The 20,275-nt window shown below is 45.6% G+C and overlaps 1 protein-coding gene across 1 annotated transcript in view; it reads right to left on the bottom strand.

The window, feature by feature from the left end:
- Positions 1–508: 508 nt before the first annotated feature.
- Positions 509–20,275, bottom strand: part of CHRNA4 (cholinergic receptor nicotinic alpha 4 subunit) — a 21,356-nt gene continuing 1,589 nt past the window's right edge. The window contains exons 2-6 of the mRNA XM_057378319.1: positions 19,768–19,919; positions 16,230–16,274; positions 16,031–16,140; positions 5,905–7,285; positions 509–763 (exon numbers count right to left, since the gene is read on the bottom strand). Coding sequence (XP_057234302.1) covers positions 638–763; positions 5,905–7,285; positions 16,031–16,140; positions 16,230–16,274; positions 19,768–19,919 — 1,814 coding nt within the window. The 3' untranslated portion in view covers positions 509–637. The remainder of the gene's footprint in view (positions 764–5,904; positions 7,286–16,030; positions 16,141–16,229; positions 16,275–19,767; positions 19,920–20,275) is intronic.

Raw genomic sequence — 20,275 nt, 5'->3', positions numbered from 1 at the left:
TAACCCCAAATCCTCCCTCCATTTGCATGGTTCTCCAGTCCCCACAGCTTCCAGAGGGCGTTGGCCAAAGTAAAATCTGTATAAAATGATCACTGTTGGTCTCAAGCAATTATTTAAACCCTTTCCAGTCTCTCTGCCTTTACCAGCTGACCACAGACCACACCCTGCACAGGTATCCCAAATTTGGAGCTTTATTTATAAAATGACTGATACAGGGGCACAGAGTCCTGAAAGACTTCAGCCTGACAGGGCAAAACCAGCGGGCAGGGCACAGCGAGAGCTCGGAGGGTGACTGGAGCTATTGCCAGGGGATGCAGAGCCCCTTTTTCTGTGCTGCTTTAGGGACAAGCTCRTGTTCTTACACTGCTGAGGATATGCCAATGAATGCCACCATGCTATGGACAGACTTTGATAAGAATTTTTTTTTCCCCTAAATTAGATGGAGGAGATGAAAATGGTTCAGCAAAACGATGTGACCTCAGAAAGGATTCCCTAAGAGCTTGGGGACAGCTCAGGTGTGGACACGTGGTGAATTATTTGAAGAGCTGCCTCCATTTCTCTGTTCTCTCCTTCCAAGTGAACTAAAATCCATAGAGTGGGGTAGTGGGATAATATYTTCTTCCCTTTGGTGCTACATTTAGATCATTCCTGCCAGCCAGGGTGGCAGGAAGAGCCCAACAGTTCCCAGCAGGCACACAATGATGAACATCCAGAGGAAGATCCTGTCGATGACCATTGCCACGTACTTCCAGTCTTCCTTCACCTGGAACACGGAGGAGAAAGGCCAATTATTAACATTTGCTCCAGATAAAATCTATGAAAACTGTTAGAGCTTTATTCCAAAACAGGATATTTTCATGTAATTCCAGAGATGGGAGGGGAAGGTCACGCTCACACTTCGCAGCGATCTAAAATGGCAAAGATTTATTCTATCAACAACCTGAGAGATTCCCAGACTGCAGGGGTGTGCAATCACAAATCCCTGTGGATGATGTACCTTGTGAATAATTAGGGTCACCTCACACTCATTCTCCCATTTTCCTCGAGCAACAGCTGTAACTGGGTGTGTAAATGAGGCTGTGAATCAGGCTGGGGGGTCAGAAATTACTCATTGCCCCACACTCATAAATGGATTTGCTCACAGATTAATGAAGCCAAACTTTCTGCGARGGGATTTACAGCTTTGGGTGAATAAGCAGTGAAAATGAACCAGCAAATAAAAGCACCCTCACCCTCCTTTTTCCCCATTTTGGCCTTGCTGTGGGAGGATTTTCCAGCAATTCCTCTCTGGGGAGGTCTTCCATGAGGCAGAAATTGTAAATGGCTGCTTCATTAAGAAACCACATGCATATGAAAACCTCTTTTATTACTCTGCTGTCATTAATTTTTCCCCAGGAGGAGGACTGATCAGATGGCAAAGTTCTATTTGATATGACTGCACCCATTATAATTTCCTMCAATTTCCCACTTGGTGATTAATAGACCCGAGGGCTGAAATCTGGCACRCTGCCTTGTTCYTTGGGGAAAACATCTCAGCGGGAAYTGTCTCAAAAACCTCTCCAGTGGCTGTGAGTGGTGAAAGAAGGGGACAGCAAAGCTGCCAAAAATGCATTTAGGTAAAGGAAACAACCCAGGTATCAGTGAAATGCCATTTTCAGCTGAGGATGTTTGCAGGTACAGTGGAGCTCAGTGTTGCTGAGCTCCTTGGCTCAGTGAGCAGCTTTGTGAGCTGGGAAATGAGGCACACACTGCAGATCATATTATATTTTCTCTGGACAAAGGATTTTCAATTTCAGCAACACCTCAATGTTGTCACAAGCGTAAGTTCAATGTTTTCATGCAATGGATAGATTTATTCCTTTTTAAACCAACACTAAGTTAAGCCAGCCTTTACAATTGAAGAGGCAGAGAAAGAAATCAGGTTTATCCTACATCTTGTCACCTTCTTGGAGAAAATCCTGTTATTTTATGATTGTACAGCCCTCTGCACAGCCATCTATAATTGTGGTAAATAAAAAATAGTGACCCTTGAAACCAAAAGCAATTCTCTCACCCCAAGCTTCTATAATTTATTTGGGTTGTGAACTGTAATTTTTTTAAATTTGTAAGAGCATGTAGTGACAGGAGAAGGGGAATGGCTTTAAATTGAAATAAGAGTGTTTTAGATTAGAGATTAGGAGGAAATTCTTTACTGTGGGGATGCTGAGGCCCTGGCACAGGTTGCCCAGGGATGATGTGGATGCCCCATCCCTGGAAAGTTCAAGACCAGGTTGGATGGGTTCTGCTCATGGCAAGTTAAATAGGATGAGCTTTAAGGTCCCTGCCAACCCAAACCATTCTGTGACTCTACAATTCTATGGTAAGAGCTCAGGGGATAACTCCCTGCATCTATTTTCTGACCTATTCATCMCTTGCTGACAGTTGGAATCTCTGATGCTTAAATTTCCTCATGGGAAGGCACCTAAGTGAGCTCTGGATTATTGTTTTTACAGGATTAATGTCTCATGATGTAACCAACACGTAAAGAAAGCTTGCATTTTACCACCTCATATCCAACTGGATTGAGTAAATGATGTCCCATCCTGGTAAAAGAACTTTCTTTGAATATTTATGCTAGTAAAAATAAGGACTAGATTGGMGAAAGAAAGGAAACTTGATGAATTTCTCTCTGAGAAAAGAAGAGGAAGGTGGGAGAAKAACAAGTTGMACAGAAATTTGCTTTCTAATGTAASAGTGTATGCAGAAATACTGAGCCCATCTTGCAAATGATGGCTGGGAGTGCATCAGATGTTTGTAAAATCAACATCCAGCCTCAGACTGAGAGCACAGAGGGTGAAATTGGAAATTATGGGGAGACAATGAAAAACAAAACAAAACAAAAAAGAGAATGAGAGAGAGAAAATGATCTGGATTTTTTGTTTTGTTTTCATTCTGCCGTCACTGTAACATTTTCCCTGGTCCAGCACCCCACGTGGAGTCTGATCCGCAGACGTCTCTCTGACATCCATGCAGCTGCCAACATCTGCCACCACAACTCCTGACCTCTGTTTTGATTAATTTTTAAGAAGCTCACTCAAAATTATTTTTGGGAAACAATCAGGAGAAGAACCAGCTGACTCTCCCACTCTCAAATTCCCAAAAAATGAGGRAACCTGCAGCTTTTCCCTGGTCCAGCTCCTCGTGGGGCTGAGCCTCAGGTTTGAGTGGAGGATTGAGGTGCCTTGGTGACATCTGATCCCCAGGGCTCGGAGTCTGCAACACAGATTAGAGCAGTCCCAGGTGGTTTTATTGCACTTTGTTAAAAATAACCCAGTGAGATTATCCTGTTTCCTCCCCCTCAGCTTTATTCCTTCCCATTTTATTTTTAAGCTGTCTCCAAAGTCTTCATACCCGAATATTCCGGAGATGTCATGGACAGAGAGACTTCCCAGATGGTGCTGGTGGTGTCTGGTTATTTTGGCTGATGTGTGACATGCAACTTGTTTTGCTTTTCARTCTGTAATTAATTTCTAATGGCATTTCCATCATATGCTGGGACAATCCTGCCGTGCGTTTTCCCCAGTGTCCCATTGTGCCTGGATTGTTTGCAGAAATCTTTTTGTAACAAACAACTCGCATTTCCCATTTTCTCTTCGCTGGAGCACTTAATTAAACGAGCTATTTACTTTTAATTTAGAAGCACTGTCCCTGTGGCAATGGAACTTTAAAAAAAAAAAAAAAAAAAAAAAAAAAGAGAAAAAAAAAGACAGGATCTTCAAAAGAAGCTCTGTTCTCCTTCTGGGAAGGTGAATGTCTCTGGAAATATTGCCCACAAGACAGTGAGATGTGTTTCAGCAGCTGTATTAGAGGTGCCTGCTGAGGGATTTATTGAAGACTTCCATGAAGAAATGCCACAATTTGATTTTAAGATGAAAGCAAATTTCTGAGTACTGATTTTTTTCCCCAATAAATTCTCATTTTATTAGATCAGTTCTGCTCCTCACAGTACATTTCAGTCTCAGAAGATCATTTCCCTTCTTCTTTTTCATTTCCACCAGAAGAAAAATAATTGTGCCTTCCTACTAGATGTTACTTGGGTCCAGAGAGAGAAAAGTGTGCAGCCCCACACTGGAGTCAGCGCTGTCCCCTCAATCTGAAAACTCCAGCTCTGCCTTCTGTGCCAACCACAGCTGCTGTGAACAGCACAGAAAGGTCACCCCCAGTCCCCAGGGGAGCCCACAAACCTGTCCACAGCTCACTGCTGGATGTTTTCCTGGTGCCTTTTCTCACAGCCTGCGCTGGCAGGAGGTTGGGTCAGAGACCAAAGGCTCAAAAGTGCTCCTTTCCTTCTGCTTTTGATGTTTAGAGCTGCAAATAGCTTTCTCCTCAGGATAATCACTTCATTTCAAGAGGGGAGAGTAGCACAAGGTATAAGAAGAAAATTTGTGGCTTCTGAAGACTGGTTTCATTAAAAAAAATTAAAAGGCAGGARCCCAAAATAATCATCAACTCCATTCTTGATAACACCAACCAGCTCAGCAGGGAGAGTCACTTGAAATGGGAAGTATTATTGGTGTAATATTCCTTCATTTGCACCATGGGGAAAAAATTGAGCTAAACTCAGCTGACATCCATGGGTTTRCTTGTGATTATTGCCAGGGGCAGAGAGCAGAGTTTAATTCCTGCACTCCTAAYGTGCTTCTGAAGTGCTTTACCCTGGCAAGGAGTTTTGGACTGGCAGTTAATGAAGATGGGAATTCACAGCCCATCTCTGCCACAGATTTGTTCTGTGACCTTGGAGAGGGAGTTTGTGTTTTGGCTGTAACTCCTCAACATAAGGAATAAACAGCTCCTTCCTCAAAGGGGGGCTGTGAAGTGAAATGCCTTAAAGAACAGAGGCCCTYAACTATGATACCAAAGAGTATAGAAATGGACAGGAGTATTTAAGCTTTTCTTGCTGCTGCTAAATGCTCAGTGCTGTGAAAAATGCAAATAAAAGATACTCTTTATGCCCAGAAAGTGTTGCATAAATGCACGATGACTGATTTTAACTMCTGAGAAATTGAAACTGCAGGCAAAGCTAAAAAGCACATTTTGTATATGAATCTGCCCAGGAAAAGCTAGATAAGACTWTTCCTTGATAAGATGACTAACTTCAGGATATCTCATGCCTTCTTCCTTCATTATGGCCATAATTACTGGCATACCATATCCACAGGACTGCAGGGAAGAGCTACAGGAGCTGTGAAAGGATGTGGCATTTGTTATGTGCATCACTATCTCCATGAAAAGAAATCATTTCAGCCTCTACTTCCTTTCTCTGTTTGTATCCATATTTACCCCCACAGAACAAGCAGGAAATTTGTCTGTTCCCCCAACTCCCTGCACAGAGCCAACTGCAAGTCCACTAATGAGGAATCACACCACGATCCGTGAGCAGAGCCAAACAGACCCTGCAGCATCCCCACKCTACTACAGCTTCCCACACCCACAGCCTGCTTGGGGAATTTGCTTTCCTGGGTTCTGCAGTCAGAGTCAGTGATTAATRAAAAGCAGAGAGTGTGAATTCCCTGTTTGTCAGAGGCTTAAATAAAGAATAAGGCTCTGTTCCCGTGAGATGGCCGCGTTTTGGGTCTCTCACAAACCTAACTGCTTTTTTGCTACCTCACAACGATTTCACTTCWATTTTCTGCTGGAGAATCCATTGYTCTGGAGCAGCCYTGAGYAYRAYYTGCTTGTGCTACTCCCTTGACCCTYRTACCAAGACCCCAAGGACATCTCCAGCTRCRCCAAAACCMWCRACAGARGGATGGCTGAGCCTCCCTCASCATGTACACACCCTGCACAGCTCMAGCCTTGCTGGGGCTCCCTCAGCAGGTCGTTTTTGACTTGCTGAAGGAGAGCAGGCTCCGTTGGAATACTCACTGAGAAATCCGCATCCTCTGCCCGCAGGTGGTCTGCGATGTAGTGAACCCCTTCCACCGCCAGCTTCAGGGCTGGAGACATCAGCACCAGGTGTTGCTCTTTGGCCCCGTGGCTCTTGCTCCCTGGGGTTGCTGGCCCCGCTGCCTCGCCCTTTTTGCACCTACACTTGCACTGGGGGGGTTTGTGCTGGGGCTGCTCCCCGTTGAGGTGGCACCGCTGGGACGCTGGAGAGCCGCTGGACTGGCCGTTGGTCTGGGAAGAGTCCTCCTGCAGGTAGCAGTACTGGATGCTCCGGGACCTGCAGCGGAGAGCCCCCTCCTCCGCCTTGGTGGGGCTGTACATCTGCTGGACACTCAGGGACCTGCCTTTCAAGGCTGAGCTGGCCTGGGTGTCGCTCAGGAGGTGGCGGGAGGGCGGTGGGGAGGAGCAGCTCACCTGTACGGGCTCTGGGCGCAGCACAGAGTACTGCCCRGAGGGGGACTTGCAGATGGGCTGAGGCTTGGCTGGCTCCTCGAGGTGGGCACAGAAAGAGGAGGTGGGTGAGGGCTCATTGCTCTGGGGGCTGGGCGAGGATGAGGTAGTGAAGTTGGGTTCCACGTCGATCTCAGACCACAGCCTGGGTGCGTTGGTTATTTTGTGCATKGACTCAATGAGCTTCTTGCAATTGTCCTTCACTGTGGAGGGACGTTTCATGAAAAGGATCCGTGGGACCACGTCGAGGAAGACCCTCCTGACCCAGTCGGGCATGGTGTGGGTCCGGGGGGAGCGGTGGTGCACGTTGAGCACAAAGACAGTGATGATGATAGACAAAGTCACGAAGATCATGGTGAAGAGCAGGTACTCCCCGATCAGAGGGATGACCARRGAGGTGGACGGGATGATCTCRGTGATGAGCAGCAGGAACACGGTGAGGGACAGCAGCACRGAGATGCACAGGGTGATCTTCTCCCCRCACTCAGAGGGCAGGTAGAAGACCAGCACGGTGAGGCAGGAGATGAGCAGGCAGGGGATGATGAGGTTGATGGTGTAGAACAGCGGCAGCCTCCGGATGATGAAGGAGTAAGTTATATCGGGGTAGATCTCTGTGCAGCACTCGTATTTCTTGCTGTTRTAATTGCCCACAGCGTTGATGATGACCCACTCCCCGCTCTCCCAGTAGTCCAGCTGGTCCACGTGGCTGTGCATGCTCACCAAGTCGATCTTGGCTTTGTCRTAGGTCCAGGAGCCAAACTTCATGGTGCAGTTTTGCTGGTCGAAGGGGAAGAAGGTGACATCGATGCTGCAGGAGCTTTTATAGATGGCAGGGGGCATCCATTTGATCCTCCCATCGTAGAAGAGGTGAGCCTTGGTCAGGTGGGTGACTGCGAAGTCACCGTCAGCGCTGGGGACAGAAGGAAGATTAAAAAAAAGGCTGAGACTCCTCTAGGACATGTCAGCTCTGTTCAGGAAAGGGGATATTTTGTGCCTGGCTTCAAAATGATCTGAGAGCTGCAAGAGGCACATCATGTGCAAACACTGGATCTGTCTACTCTGTCTAGCGGATTTTGAGCTCTGTTGGCTCACACAAGCCCTGGAATGCATGTAAATGTCAGCCTTGCCCTGGCATAAATCAGTTCCTTGATGTGGTTGTACACAAGCATCCCCCAAAGGTGTAGCATAATTTCTTTGGAATGGGTTGAATTTGCTTCCCAGAGGTGGGAGGAAGTACTTTCAGGTAGTGTAGCCATGGGCTCTGCAGAATTATTTGTGACAGTTGCTAAAAATGACAGTATTGAGTGATCATTCAGCTTTTTACATGAAAAACAGCAAGGACATCCTATTAACAGGAATAATGAACWTTAATAATTTGATTTCCCAGTCAGGAAGAGAACTATTTTTTGTGGTGTCTTCTCACAGGGACTCTTAGTTGGGGTCTGTGTGGTGTTATCACGTAAATGGCTAATAACCCAGGAGTTTGTATTGGAATTGTATGAAAAAATTGTGTTTTCCAGGCTTTTGGAGGAAGACGCTGAGTTTCAAACAGCAGCACTGCCAGACAAAGGGGAGGCTGAGCAGGGGAAAAGAGCTTCTGCTAAAAACTTGAGATGAATTATTCAGGCTGATAGAGACAGAAAGCYCTGTGCTCCTGCCCAGTCCTTGCAGCTGGAGCCAGCCCAGCCCKCAGCCGCTTTGCCRRCAGTGAGCAAAATCCCCGGGCCCTGCTCTGCTGCTTCAGCGCCCAGATGTGCCCTGACAGCAGCCACAGAGCCACCAGAGCCACTCCTCCCCTCCTCCTCCTCACCAGCAGCAAGATCAACAGCACAGGGAGGATCCAGCCAGGCTCCTTAAGCTGCAGAAGGCAGAGGAACTTTCTAAATTAATTTCTTTAGGAGACCATCCATTCATTTATAAGCAAATTTTTTTTTCAAAAGACTTTTTGAGAGTTTCATAGAATCATGGAATGGTTTGAGTTGGAAAGGACCTTAAACACCATCTCATTTCAACTCTCTGCCACAGAAGTTTTTTGGGTTTTTTTTCCCTTCCACTATCCCAGGTTGTTCCAAGCCCTGTCCAACCTGGCCATGAACACTTCCAGGGATGGGACAGACACAGCTTCTCTGGGCAGCCTGTGCCAGGACCTCACAATTCACCTCACACATTTCCTCTTGCCCTGTGAAACATCCTAGAAATGAGACTGGTGTAGCATTGTTCATTTTGGGAAATAGTGACAGGATCTGGCCCTCACTGAGCTGCCTTGGCCAACAAAATTTCTGGCCAGAGATGGAATATATCCTCAATCCTCAGGATCACAGCCCAGATGTCTTTGAGACAATTTTCTAGGTTGCTTGAATTAATGGGAAAATAAACTCAGGATTCTTGTGTGCTGGAGAGCCAGGTTTTAATAAACCCTTCTTTATTCCTATACTGTGTTCTTTGTGGSAGATTTTGGAGAAACAAAAGAACATAAAAGGAGACAGTACCTTTTGACCTCTAAACTGGATTTCTTTCTAAAGATTTAAAATGCTTTAAAAAAAAAAAAAAAAAAAGAAAACTATGTAAAGACCTAGACCGTCACAAAGGGATTTAGAGAGAATCAGCACTGTGAACTATTAAGATGCAAACAAACCTGAGCAATGTCATTGTACAACCCACCCAGCTCATTTCTTGCCTCTTCTTTCTTAAATCTACACTCCAGAACATATGATTTGGATNAGATTTTGGAGAAACAAAAGAACATAAAAGGAGACAGTACCTTTTGACCTCTAAACTGGATTTCTTTCTAAAGATTTAAAACTTTAAAAAAAAAAAAAAGGAAAGTGGAAACTATGTACAAACCTAGACCGTCACAAAGGGATTAAGACAAAATCAGCACTGTGATCTATTCTGAAGCAAACAAACCTGAGCAATGTCATTGTACAACCCACCCAGCTCATTTCTTGCCTCTTCTTTCTTAAATCTACACTCCAGAACATATGATTTGGATGAAAACCAACTTTTTTTTTTTTTTTCCCCTCCAGGTTTTTGCCAGGAGCACAGTAAAACCAGATTGAGACATGGAACATGCACAGCAACTGACAGTCCAGTGCTTGCTGTTCTCGCTGGTTCTCTTTTTAAATCTCAACAGGAATATGGAATCCAATTCTGCATTTAATGATATCTCTGAGGCATGATTAAATCGCTCATTAATGGAGCAATATTTATAATTGGATCTTATTAGAGAAAAGGGATTATGAGCATCCACTATGAGTGTTTCCCTTCTTAGGTAGAGCAGGGTGTAAGTGGCTGGTTAAACAACCCAGGTGTGTGTTTTTCCTTTGAAAACTCTAGGAAAAGAACACTAAACCCTTGCTAAAATGTCATCCAGGAATGATAATAATTCATGCAACTGTGCTACATTCCCACAAATGCCTTGCCTGGCAGTTTTTCTCTGTGACCAGTCACACACATTTTCTTCATGTGTTGAAAGAACCATTGTGATGCTGCAGACCTTGTGTGTTACCTACTTCTGTAAATTATCTGCTTTTTGGTCAGGAACATATTTTTTAATTTTTTAATTCCTTGCCTAACAAACCCAGCTTCATCCTGGGTCCTCTTTGGCTCACATGTTTTTACAAATAGCACAGGCTTTGCTTTCCAGGCTGGATTTTACCTGCAGTGCCATGCAGGACTGAAAAGAGCTGCAGAGCARCTCCTTGGATTTAGTCAGTTCTTGACTCTGAGGAGCCGTGGGATGCTCCTGCCTTGCCAGGCTAACAGGACTGTGAAATAATTCCTAACTTTACTGRGTATGTTTGGACTTCTCATTGCAGCTCAGTGTAGAGGAATTTGTAAGCAGGGTGAATTTGGCATGCTGTSTTCATGGAATATATCCCAGCCAGCTACATCATGCAAAGACAGTGTTCCCACTTGTCTCACCCTCACCATCCATATATTTTTGCCTCCTTCCCCAAGWTTTCCACCCACACTGAACCTTCAGGCATGTGTTTACTGGATGGGAAGCTGTGCCCACGCAGGGGAGCCTGGAGAGATTCTCTCTCCCATCCTGGGTGAGACTTTGATTCTGCACCTCTCTGTGTGAGAGAGGGAGCAAACAAGGTCTCCCGGATRTTGACTGCCTTCCAAAATCTTTCCCCAGTCTCCTCCAAGGGATGAAGGTGAGAGAACCAACTGCAAACACAGTTGGGAGATTGGGGAAACCCTGTGTTCTCCTGGAAAGCTTTGCTGTGGGAATACCCATTCCTGCACCACGTGAATATTTCCTCAGACAGGAAGGTGGGAGACCTGATGTAGTGGGACAAAGAAAATCYGCAGATATTCCTTCAGAGCAGTAGCACATTCTCATCTCACCCAGTGGAGACGGCTCTGTTGTGACAGTTGTCATGAAAAACCATTTGGAAGGAGGCGTGAGTGCAAGGTAAACACCACAAGAACGGGAGAATTAAGAGAGTCAGGATCTGGTTACTCTGACCTGACAACTTCAAAAATATGTCAGCAATAAAGAACTGGAGCTCTTCTATTTTCATGTCAAACACAGCAATCCACACCAAGAAAGGGAGAGGACAGTTGTTATTTTTTCCCAAGGAAAAAGCTGCTGTGTGCTGCAGCCTTTGATTTTTCATTTTGAGAATAAAGGCTGCTCTTCTAAATCTCCTAAGTTTWTAAGGGTTCAAGGATGGCATTGTTTTACTGACATCCACCAGCTATGTTTCATTAAAAAMCTCTGCTGATGGAGAATTTTTATTTTCTTTTGCCACTTTCTATTTTTCTGCAGTTGGGTGATACATCATCACACAAAATTAAGTGTTTTCAGAATGCATGTAAATGAGGCACACATTTATTTTAATTTCTGATGATGCAATTTAAATCCAAACAGAGCTTTAAAAGCCTGAAAATTATCTGTATACATTTATGGATATAGTAGAATGTCCTCATTTAAAGCATTTTCCATCAAAGAGCAATAACCAAGAAAAATTGCAGTATTACGAGCCTGCACCCATTTGGTACACATTAAAGAGACACTTCTGCAATGGTCATATTAAAATTCTCTGCAAAGGCAAACCAGAAAACATTTTGTTCAACTACKGTTTTGTGCTACCAGATGATAAATACAAATGCACTGGTTGGAAGGGACCTCTGGAATTATCTCCTGCCCAAAACTCCCTGCTCAAAGCAAGGCAACTACCAAGAGCCTCAGGACCTTGACTAGTTGGGTTTTAAATATTTCCAGGAGCTTGGAAACTCGGGWACAAAACTTCTTGGGTGCACAGAGGGAGAAATCTGTGCACTGATGTGGCTCCTTTCAGTCACGTCCCAGCTYTTGCTTGGTGTAGATGTTTTTATTTTGATTGCTGCTCAGGAAAAGAGGCATCGTTCTCAGCAATGGCTGTGCTATTCCAAGAGAATGAGCTCAAGTGTCTGAGGAGGCTCTGACTGTGCTGGATTGGTGCATTTTGCTCCAATTTTTCACATTTGCCCAGGATTCTCGTCAGCACTTTGAAGAGAAAGATCTTGTTCTGCCYTTGRGTGTGAACACCCAACAGCCCAGCASAGAGATCCCTCCTGCAGAATCCTTTCCATCAGCTCCTGTTTTCCTGGGCAGAGCTTGGCAGCAAACCTCCAAGCATCTAAAGGTATTCCACTCCAGAAACACAACCACTGAACCTCCCAGAGGTTGAAGAACCTTTCCCAAGAGTCAGGAAAGCTGAAAGGTGAATTAGTGGGTTTTTTCAATCTATTATAAATATGATTGATGTACGGTGATGACATCTGTGCCAGTGCACACAAAKAAAAATGTCAACAATGTTTCCAATATTTTAAAGGTTAGACTGGGGCAYCTTTTGGTATTTCTCTTCCAAAGAGCTTTGGGATGAGTCATGAAACCGGTGTTAYTCCACAAAATGAACTGGTTGCAAACATCACAGTATCACTCACAAGAACAAGCTGCTCCAGTACTTTTCAAAAGAACTCTTTGCTTTTCCATGATTTCCAAAAGCTGCCTGCCAAATGATCTTCTAACCCAGTCCAGTAATCCCTTTGTGTCCATTTTACCAATGGGTGAATTCCTCAAGATATTTCCTACCCCCAATTACAGAAATTTGTGTTTGATTTTCCTTCACATCTGATCTTGTCTTTTTATTTCTCTTTTTTTTCTCTAACTGTACAGTCTAAGGCAGGGATTACTTTCTGGAACAGTTAACACCAGAAAATACCGAGAAAAAAGCAACTTTTGAATTCTCGGTGTTCCCAGTAGCTTCTTCCCAGGTTTTACAATCATCAGGCTGGAGAAGATGMTGTGATGCTACCATGATTATCCAGTTGAAAACCAGTCAGTGAAGCTCATATTTCAAGTTCCCTGTCTGTGCATTAGGCTCAAGGACATGATCTTGGATTATCCTGGGCAGCTGGAGCACCTGGATGTTAACCTGTGCTTTCAGGGGTTTTTAAGACTTTATTCCCTCATTAGAGAAAAAAACCACAGGTTTTTTTTTGTTATTTTTTATACTTCAAATACACAAAGGAAAACTAAAATGTGCTTCAAAGCCATTCATGAATGGAAAAACAAATCAATKCAGAGGATTAGATAATTAATTTAGAAATGATTTGGTGGTGCCTGAAGAGYCTTTACAACCTCAGATAAGGAACAGCCTGGTTTCTTGGCAAAGAGGAGGCTTTTCCACTTCACAATGAACTCATATTCCTCTGTTGTACATATGTTATGTCACAGCCAGYAGAAACTATTTGCAGAGTCTTGGAACTTATCTCATCAAGCCTGAAAATTCAACAGCATATTAATTTCCCTGTGGGTTATTAATTTGGTTTTAGATTTGTTATGAATGTTGACAACTACATTTACTCTCTTGGCCAGACCAGTTCAGTTTACTGATTTAATTTGRGCCCCTAGAGTGGGTAAATGGAAGATTTTTTACAATAATGAGCCAAAATAAAAAAGCAACCTCACAACAAAGGGTTAGGTTTCCTTAAAGATGTTAATCTGAAATAAATTGAAATTTCACYATTTCTGTGTATAACCCAAGATGAAAACAGAAGGGGTATTAGTATAATCTTCTCCAAAGGATTCCATCCCAAACAGAAATATGTTATTTCTGCCAGAGCATGTGATAAGCAATAATTAGATCACACAAAAAAACCTTAAGAGTGCAAAAACATCAGTGTGGCCTTTTCGCTCTCTTCCACCCATATTTATTTTCACTTTGTCTCACTCTTAGACCCCCAGAATTAGCTGCAGCTATGTTAAACTCTCTCTAAACTAYCCATATGTATATGTAAATATGAGATGGATTCCTCGTTAGCCTGCCCATGACTAATCACTGCCATTTCCAGCTGAGATGCCCACCAGGAGAAGCCGTGGCTGAAATGCTCTGCAGAAGAGCCTCACCTTGGTGTCCCAACACTCTGCAGGGTTTGCCTTGCATTTGCMCTGCAATYCCTRAAAAATGACAAACCTGATACAGATRTTGACTGCAGCTCCAGATGTGTTTGACAGGAAGTTGGGTGGCAGAGAAAAGCCCATTTCAGGGCAGAAAACAGTTTGCATTAGAGCACGGGGAAATACTGCTGTAAAGACATGTGGAATTAATGGAAACCCACCAGTGTCTGGTGCCCAGCCTATCCATSTTTAATTCATGGATAAAGTAACCAATTAAAAATGCATGATAGACCCATGACAACCAGCAGATGAATGCACAATTATTAATGCTAAGTATGGATCGAGGGAGGGAAGTGGTTTGGATTTGGGGAGCTGGGGAATGAGATCTCCCTGTGAGGACGGTCAGATCCTGGAAATCAGAGCAATAAGGTGGGCAGGACTAAGAACCTCACACCCCACAGGAGGATGAGAAGGACACTCTGCAGTGGCTGCTGTGGCTGGAGATTGGATCCCTGGAGTCCCCCTCAAATGACAATAACAGGACAGAGGGGCAGAGTGTGTGGGGGACAGGAGAAAAGGATGCCCAGCTCAAGGATGTCCACAGACACCTGGGGAATGTCTTCAGCATGAAATCTCAAAATATCCAGAGCACTAAAAGACACCAAGGTCTCCTGGAKGCYTCMYCATCCCTGGAAATGCTCAAGGCAAGGTTGGGCAGGGTTTTATCCCTGGAAATGCTCAAGGCAAGGCTGGGCAGGGTTTTGAGCACCCTGGACTAGTGGAAGGTGCCCCTGCCCATGGCAGGGGGGTGGAATGAGATGATCTTTAAGATCTCTTCCATCACAAACCATTCTGTGAGTCTGTGATTCTTCATTTCCAGGCCCCTCACTGCAYGGACCATCCTCTTCAGCCATGGTGAGCCAAAGGAGCAGAAGCTGAGGTGACACATCAGTTCCTCACGTTCCAGCAGCTCCAGCAAAAGGATGGGTGGATCCCCACAAATCCTGTGGGGATTTGTGTTGCACCATTTCCTTTGGCACCATRGTCCACCACAACCACCAGAAGCTCCAAACATAATAATCCTTGCCATTGTCATTAATTAAGCAATGAGAACAACAAGGACATTATTTTTTTCCCCATAAGAAGCTCTGAACACCTTTCATGGCTGCCAAGCGAGGCACTTGCAATGCAATATTCATGCTCAGAGTGTGTCCCTGTAGGGCAGGAAGGTCCAAGTGCCTCTGGATGAGTCATTTCCATTGGCATTCCATTTCCATTGGGCTAATCTCCGAAAGGTGCTCAGTCAGGATGCAGTGATTTCCAAGAGGTTTGCAATCACTCCACACCACTGAGGATCAGAAACGAGCTAATGGCAAAGATAACAGCCCCTGTAGTCTCCACAGCTCACAATGCCCTGGGCAGATTCCTGCTTCAGCCATTAATTTTGGTTTTTAAACAGAAGCAAAATCATATCAAGCTAGAACCAGGCGACTGTTTAATAAAACCAAGCCTGGCTGCTGATGTGAGAGTTTTCTCTGAGTGTTAGCCACACAAAAAGATGTTTTTGTTTGATGCCTGCAGCAAGTGTTTTCTCTGGAGCCTGTGCTGGGGTGGGAGAATGGGATATCTGACATCCCTCAGGAATGGAGAGATGTGGTGGGGGCTCCAGGGAGAAAACARCCTCACACTTGGGCAGCATTTCTAAGAATATCAACAGGCTCCACAGGAAAGAAGGAAAACCACCACTGCTCCCTAGGAAGTGTTCACACAAGAGACAGATCTGGGATGAGGAACAAACACCTATTTAGGAATCATTCCAGAATGGTATTTAGCTGACCTGAAACCTCTGTTTGCAGACGCACAAGCCTGACATGTTTCAGCATATTTTCCTAATTTAGGCCCATCCTCAGTAATTGGCTTTTCCAGTTGATGGTGATGAATTAGGAGAGAGCTCCTGGGTGAAATGAAATTGAAGAGGACTGAAAGCTCAAATCCAGCTTAATTGTGCATYTGACATGTGAGGAGGAAACAATACCTGGCATCCCCCAACAAAACTGGCTGCTCAGAGGAAGGTTCATGAGGAGAGCAAAGCCTTTGTGATGAACATTTTAAGGCATCTGTCTGGGACAGATTTTACAGAATCTACATTAAATCCAACCACAAAGAACAAAATAAAGAGGAATAATTACAGGAAGCATTTTTACCCCATGAACTGAGAAAATTTTCAAGGATAGGTTTGCCCACAGTGCTCACACTCACTTGTTGTACAGGACAATGTCTGGCCTCCAGATGAGCTCCGAGGGGATTCGGATGGATGTGACATTTTCATATTCCTGGGGGTCCCAGCGCAGTTTGTAGTCGTGCCACTCCTGTCAAAAATGAGGTGGTCAAAAGCTGGGAGAACTCAGCTGAAAAACTGAGAGGGAACATGGAAAAACACATATCTGGGGGCACCCACCTGCTTCACCCACACATTYGTAGTCATCATTTGGTTTTTCTCATCCTGAAATGCAAGATCAGATATTGGTTACAGGAGCAGATGAAGCGGCCCCAAAGGACCCTCTTAATTTCTCTTAATTGTATTTCATTCATGTAATTACAAACCACCTCTGCAATAAATGTAAGTTCCATTCTGGAAATAAAAAAGCAGCTGTTTCTGTCATTTGACATGGGACAGGGCACAGCTGTCTGATACCGCGGAACAGCTGAGCCTGCACCTAAGCAATCCTGTGAGCAGATGGACTGGAATTTGTTGGGATTTTCCTCAGTGCTGATGGATTCAGACTGGGATGAGGATACCAGGTAYAGGGAAAACATCCCCAGCCTGAAGGAAGGGAGTGATGGATATYTAAACCCTTGCTCACACACGTGTGGTGGATTCCCCTGCTCAGCTCCATCTGCAAGGCTGCTCTCCTGTGAAACACTATCCACACAGCTCTGGGAACGAGAACCTCAGCAGTATTTCTCCTTCCACCAAAAACATGAACTTGTGGCACTGTGGGTTGGGTTTTCTGAATAAACCCCAGCTGCTCTGCTGACATGGAGCTCTTGGGCAGCCTGGTGCATTTCCATCAACGGGTGGAGCTTTTCCCAACTCCAAATGCAAATAGTATGGAAAGGTAGGACTTTATCTGTGTATTTAAATAATAAATTTATATTATTATTTAATATATAATGCTTCTATAATGCTGGCAGCACTGCAGCAGAGTTAATTACTGCTTGCTGCTTGCCTTTTGTGCCCTCTGTAAGTAACYCAGATGAATTACATGGGGCAGAGCTTAGTGCTGCTCTGGCTGAAGTGTCCCACCAGAGCTCAGGGTTTATTTGTGTGGTTCTTTTTCCTCCCTTGCCTTGGCTGGCATCAAACCCAGCTGAGCTGGCAGGGCTCATTTGACAGCAAACTGCTCATCATTAACCTTGCTCTTGTGGCAGCTCAGGATTGATTGTGAGCATTAAAACCCAGGAGGTTTGGGGGGAGCTCTGCCTCCTCCTCCCTGAGCCTCCTCACTGCTGCTGTGGCACCAGATGCAAAACCTGATCAGAGATTCTCTCCTCTGGGGTTAGAGGTCAGCACATGGAGGAAGGAGGAATAGAAACACACTGCAGTGAGAAACAAAGGGAGAGGAAATATCCAGCTACTCCCTTGGGTGCCCATGGGACATGGGAGATGAAGAATGCCATGACCAGTCCTTGAGAATTTGCCTCTCTTACCACTTTGTGATTCAAGCACCTCAAGGTCTCCACCACAGTCCCTACACTGGGCATCCCAGTATAGCAGATGCTTCCCTTTTCTGGAATTTTCCTCCTGGGAACCACTCTCAGTGAAAGTTCCTGCCCGTCACGCACTGGAGGCTCTGCCATCCTCCTGACCCGAGTGAAGCTCAGCTCCAGTCCCACGGGATTTTCTCAGAAGGGTTTGCAATGTGCTAAAAGCTGATTTCCTCTGCAGCTGGCTCAGCTCCTCATGGACCCAGCCCAGAGGACAGTGGTGACTCTGCAGCCATGGGGGTGATGCTCTACCTGGCCCCTTTTCCCCAGCTGAGCACAGCACATGATGTCCTGCAGACACACAGGCATTGAACTCCAAGTGTGTCTCTCAGTGGCTGCTTCTGGACCCATTCTTCATCCCTCCCCTCTTATTTCTGAGCTCAGAAAACCCTCAGCACTCCAGGGTGAGGTAAGGACATGCAGGGATGTYGAGCTCCCCATTGATTTCTCTTCCCCTGCCCCCCTCTTTTGTCAGCAGGAGCCGGGCTTTGAATGCAGCTCTGATTTCCCTTTCAGACTCCTCGTCGTTGGGAGCTGAGCGTTGGGTCCAACAGCTGCAGCGGGGTTTGCACCAGAACTGTCACTGTYGGGAAGGGGGAGAGGAGCTGAAGGGCTGCAGTGGTGGCAGGAGTGTCACCAGCCCCAGGTTGGGGCAGGAGGGTGAGCGCTCTCCTCCAGCCATACCCAGCACAGTGCCTGTGAGCTGCACTTCTGACCACTGACACGGCTTTAAGATGATTAATTCTTGTTAAGCAAACTGGGGAAGCRCTGTGGAGCAGCTGTATCGATCCCCCTTCCACCATTCAGCAGCTGCATAATGGAAAGTGTCTCCGTGCCTCCACGCTCACTAATGTCTCATCTTTAGTCTTATCAATTATTCAGATGAGAACCATGCAACTTCAACATTAGCAACTGCAAACAGCCCTGGATCCCTCAGGCTGACGTAAGAGTCAGGAGGGGAATGGGGGAGCATTTCTGTGCTGCAAAGATTCTGCACGAGGAGACWCTGCAGCAACTGGTGTCTTGGATTCCACACCTCCTGCACCATCTCAGCTGCTTCCTTTGCATCTCAAAACTTGGATCTCAAAATAAAAAATGGTGTGGAGAGTCATCTGTTAGGGTTGTGTCATACCTGTAATGTCTTTAGGTTGCATTATTCTTTCCATTATCAGAGATGTCACAGAATGGTTTGTGTTGGAAGAGGCTTTAAAAGCTCATTCAGTTCCAAATTCCTTCAACACATTCCACTAGACCAGGCTGATCAAAGCCTCATCCAGCCTGGCCTGGAATGATTCCAGGGCTGGGACATTGTCACCCTTTTCACTCTGCCACATGAGTACAGTAAAAGGTGAGAGTGAATCCCTTCTTCTGAAAAATAAGGGGGTTGGATGAGATGACCTTTAAAGATTCCTTCCAACCCAACTATTCTGTGAAAGCCAGGTTGAAATCTGGTCAAGGAACATGCAGCAGCACAGACACACTGTCCTGGGAAGTGCCACATGCAAATAGGGACAGGAAGGAGAAAATGAACGAGCGAGATCTGCACAAGCTCTAAAGGCTGGGAGTGTGTCTGACATCTGCAGCCCTGCAGGAGGATCCAACACTTGACCTCAGCATACTGTGCCAGAATAATCCCTTAAATACCATTTCCRTGCACATCAGTCTGCGTGCAGGCCACTCTGGTTTGTACAGAGCATATGCAGTTTGCACATGTGTACCTTCTATTTGAACAAACATTCAGGAAGAAATTTCCTGTTAGTATCTGCCAGATTAAAAACCCTCAAAATTTTCATTGGCAGAAACCTCTTCAGGCAATCTCTCTTCCCAAGGTGTGCAAAACACTGTCCCTATTAGCTTGTGTAAATTAGTGTTAATGTTGATGGCTCAAATTCTAAATTAGGTATTTGATTTATTCCTTTGCCAGAATTTTCTGGCATTTATGCCAGCGGCTCCACTGCTCTGCTGTGATCAGTCCCATGGGTTTTGATGGGGAATTTGGGATTTTGCCACCAGCAAATGAAGAATAAAGGATCCACTCTGGTGACCAGGTACTCACATGAGTCCCCCCTTGTTCCACCAGCTCTCTCTGCATGACCACTCTTCTCTGCTGAGGGCAAAGAGTTCCCAGCCCAACCCTRGATCAGCCAGTAAAACCCACACACACCCAGACCCTCTCCCTGAGCCCCAGGCTGGCTGATCTCAGCCTTTTCTGCCCAAACAGGACTCACCACATCGATGAGCTGGGCGATGGACAGCCCGAAGCGGACGATGACCACGTCYGAGATGTTGGCGACGGGACGGGACCACTTGTTATAACCAGAGAAGAGTTTCTTCAGGAGCCTCTCCTCGGCGTGGGCACGGGTCTCCACGTGCCCAAAGGCTGTGGGGAAGGAGTGAGGGCATCAAACACCTGCAGGTCCAAGGGCTGGCACAGCTGGAGCCTTCCCCAGAGGGAAACTCGTGCAAACTCCAGCGGTGGGGACACACGGCAGGGTGATGCTGCTCAGGGGATGTGCCTCCTCTCTATCCCAGGTATTGACAGGTATTCCTCACTCTATTCACCCACTACTGATGAGTAAGATTGGTCTGAAGGAAGTGGCAGCACCAGTAAGAGCATTCAGAAAACACAGCATGAGCCATTCTTCCCTGAATCTGGTCTCATWTTTGTGGCCACTTTGTGGCAAGTTTCTAGCGCTGGAGTCTGCAAGCAGGGAGGAGGGGTGCTAGAAGGGCAAG

The sequence above is a fragment of the Malurus melanocephalus genome, unplaced genomic scaffold (genome assembly GCF_030028575.1).
Source record: "Malurus melanocephalus ecotype Western Australia unplaced genomic scaffold, MMel_1.1 scaffold_353, whole genome shotgun sequence".
Taxonomy (NCBI): domain Eukaryota; kingdom Metazoa; phylum Chordata; class Aves; order Passeriformes; family Maluridae; genus Malurus; species Malurus melanocephalus.
Note: the sequence above shows the minus strand (reverse complement) of the source record. Positions and strands in the feature narration are given on the sequence as shown.